At 50.4% G+C, this 3,602-nt stretch overlaps 1 protein-coding gene across 1 annotated transcript in view; it reads right to left on the minus strand.

Annotated features, from left to right (window-relative positions):
- Window positions 1-3,553, minus strand: part of LOC103798363 (AP2-associated protein kinase 1-like) — a gene marked incomplete at both ends in the record, with an annotated part of 15,765 nt that extends 12,212 nt beyond the window's left edge. Inside the window, 2 exon segments of the mRNA XM_009070618.1 lie at window positions 1,190-1,311; window positions 3,339-3,553. Of these exon segments, the coding sequence (XP_009068866.1) occupies window positions 1,190-1,311; window positions 3,339-3,553 (337 nt within the window).
- Window positions 3,554-3,602: the final 49 nt, after the last annotated feature.

Raw genomic sequence — 3,602 nt, forward strand, 5'->3', positions numbered from 1 at the left:
AAAATCTATCAGTGTCATCTGCTACATCCTCCAACAATAAACACCCCTGGGAAGCCACAGCAGCAACCACAAACCTCTCTGAAGTGAGGAATTCACTCACTAAACTCTGCAGCTGTTTTAAGAACTAGAACAGAAACATTCAAGGACCCAAACCATTAACAAGGTCAGTCACCAAGTGTCCTCTGAGTGTCCTCACTGTGGGGCTGTGGCCAACTCTATCACAGAGATGGGAAGTGAAAAACGGATTTGCAGACCAGGACTCCTGCTCAGAGCTCCTGTAAGCAAGGGAAAGGTCTCTGTGCACCTCCCACAGAGCTAGAATTTGCCTCATTTCAAGCCACAACAAACTGAAAAGCTGGAACTGCACCAGAGTTGAAGATTTCCTACCATCAGAGCAGAAATTTCTGCTGTGGCACCTTAGGCTGCTTACCTTGGCCACAGGAAAGCACTGCTAAAGGCAGAGGGTGTGCAGGGCTCAGTGTCCAAACAGAGCACTCCAAAAGGACTACAGGGCTGGATTAGGAGTGCCCTGACACCTCCAGCCAAACCAACCTAGGAAACCCAGGCAGTGCAGCTGAATCCCAAACAAAAGGAGGTGCCTGCACCCCCTGCCAACTGCCAGAATGCTGCAGAAACAGTGGGTGAGTTGGCAGCAGCAAAGCAAGGCCAAGGTGTGTGCTCCATCCCTGCCCCAGCCCCTGAACCTCCCCTTCCAAATGCACCCAGGGGCACCACGTGCCAGCACAGCAGCTGGTTGTGCCCAGGGCAGGAGAAGGAGCTCCAACACTTCCATGCAGGGCTGAGGATCAGGCCACACACTCCCTGAGTCACTGCACGGATTCGTGATGGGGGAGGACAAGGATTGTGTCATCTCCTGTCTGCCAGCTCAAAGCACCCACGACAGCTGAAGGGCAGAGTGACCCCCCAGAGCACAGAACAGGTCACTGCCTCGCCAAGGTGGGCAGCAACTCTGCATTAGTATGCTCAGACTTCCAGGTCCAAAGCAATTACATCAAGCTCCATTTCTTATTTCTCCTTCCCCCAGGCACTGATTACCTGCAGCACACACTGCCATGCAGCAGCATCCAATCTGCTGCAAGAGGCCTGGGGAAAATTCACCCAGCACAGGGCAAAACTGCCCTGCAAACACCACCTGGGTCTGAGCTGAAAAGGCAAAGCACACACTTACTTTTTGATCTCCTCCTCGACTGCATTCACCCCTTCTGTCTGAGGGTTCTGGAATTTGTTAGTAGCACTTCCAAAGTCACACAGGACATAGTGGCCACGGTCGTGCAGCAGGATGTTCTCAACCTGTGAGCATCACAGACAGGCACAGCAACACTCAGACAAAAACCATTCAGGTTTTTCTATGAGAGCCAAGGATTTTACTGCCTGGAGACATATCAGACACATCTGACATGAAAGTGTAACGTGACAGGTAGCAAAGCCTCTGCCACATCCCCTCAAAGAGAAGCCAAACAGCTGTGATACTGCTGAAAACAAACACCTGGGACAGCTGAAAAGGTAAGGAAGTGAAGTCAGAAGTCACTGCTTTCTCCTCAGCACTCACACTGGATCAAAATCTCAGCTGCACCCACCTAAGAAAATGGTTAAGACAAACTGTGGAAACCCCTGGGTCCAACTCTTCCCCCGGGCAGAGCATCCCTGTACTGCAGCTCCTCATCTGTACAGCAGCATTAACAGCATGTTCTCTCGAGGGAACACACAATTTTTCATGTCTTTATCTTCAATCAGTGTCAAATGCTCAGATACAACCAGGAGATAAAACATACTGCTCAGAGAGTTCAGGGGGAAAAAAAAAAAAAATCCCCACATAAGCGTTCGCTAACAAAACCCTTTGGAAGTTGCTCCCATCAAGGAGGATCTTTGCAAGAAGGAAAGGAAAAGGAGGAGTCAGCATTTTAAGCAGCAGAAAATGCAGCCAAATTAGAGCAGCTGAGGGGGAGAATGCTGGCCTGAACCCAAGGGTTAAACATCCCCTTCCCCCTCTGCCATCCATCTGCTTTGAATGAAGCAGTGACACAGATGTTCTGCACAGCACATCAACGCTGACTCTGTTATTCCCTGCAAATACTCCTCGGGCACTGCCAGAGGAGTCTGAGGTGTATTTCTCACTGCCACATCCTGCAAGGTTTGTCAGACATCAGCACAGAACTATGCAGTGACCAGGTTGGCTCAGGAGCTGCCAGGAAAAGGAACAGACACAGCAAAAGAAGTTCCTGAGTTGTTGGTACTGCCAGGCCACAGCAAAGAGGCTCTAAAAGGAGCATGGAGGTGTTTTCTGCTGGCCAAACACTGGGAAAGCTTCTCTCCAGCACTGCTGAGCACTTTCACCTCTGGGCACAGCCTGCCTTTAACATGCCCCACACACAGCCAGATTAGACCCTGAACAAAAACCTGTGAGGGAAACTATGAGTTCCTTAAGTTTGGTTGGTTACAGAGTGTACCCAGTCTGTCCAACACAGACACTTCTTTGCCAGAACATAACTACATCCTCATCCTGAGAGCACAAACCTCCTGGTTATTGCAGAAAGTAATACAAAACAAACAGAACCAAACACAGGAGTTGTTTCTGTACCCAAACTGACTGAGCAGTGGGGTCAGAGACATTTCAGACATGCCAAGGCACACCAGACCCTGAGGATTCTGTTCCCCTGCTCTACCTGGCTCTCCTTGGCACATGTGGCATCTTTGGCTCCTCTAAAACAAGGGCCAGAGGCACAAACAAACATCTGTGAGGCCTCTGAAAATAGAACCTGACCCACAAAGCACATCTGAATTTCAAATGCACACAGCAGCCTCCTCTCCTTGGCTGCATATTTTATTCCAGCATTTTATGAGCTCGTTGAGAGGAAAGGGAACATCTTTTTGTTTGCTTGATTACAGGCATGGGATTTTTCCCAAGCTCTCCCTGCTGGCCCAGCTCTGTTCCCAGAGTTTTACAACACCCTTTCATGGTCAGAGCTCTAGAGACCAGTCTCAAAAGCTCCTCAGGACAACACCTTTGGAAGGTTCTTTTTCATGTGGGCCTAGGAAACCACAGCACACTTTGTGTGAGCTACCTTCAATCACCAATGGTGCTTCAGGTGGTGGAAATTCACTGGCAATAATTCAGGAGGTACATTCTGGCACGTGTACAAACCAGAATTACTGACACAATTGTCTTGAAGCAGATCTGTAGATGGTAAACCTGAGGTAAGCAGCAATAAGAGGCTCATTTCTGGTTTCATTTCCCAGTAGTGAGGGGTGTTGATGCCACTCCTTCCTGCACAGCAGTGGCACGGGGAGGAGGGGGCACCCCTGGGGTGCAGGCTCACCTTCAGATCCCTGTGGATGATGGGAGTTTTGCACTGGTGCAGCCTGGCCACAGCTTCACAGGTGTCACAGAAGATCTGCAGGACCTCACTCTCAGTGAAGCCTGTCTGGAGCCTCTGGTTCATCAGGTTCACCACTTGTCCTCCTGGGAAAACAGGCACCAGGGTCAGAGCAGGCACTGTGGGCACTGCCCAGACCCTCTGCTCACACACAGCCCCTGCCAGGGGGGTGTACAGGCAGAGAACAACCATCAGCCTGGGGGTGTA

This window comes from Acanthisitta chloris, unplaced genomic scaffold (genome assembly GCF_000695815.1).
Source record: "Acanthisitta chloris isolate BGI_N310 unplaced genomic scaffold, ASM69581v1 scaffold21262, whole genome shotgun sequence".
NCBI classification, from domain to species: Eukaryota; Metazoa; Chordata; class Aves; order Passeriformes; family Acanthisittidae; genus Acanthisitta; species Acanthisitta chloris.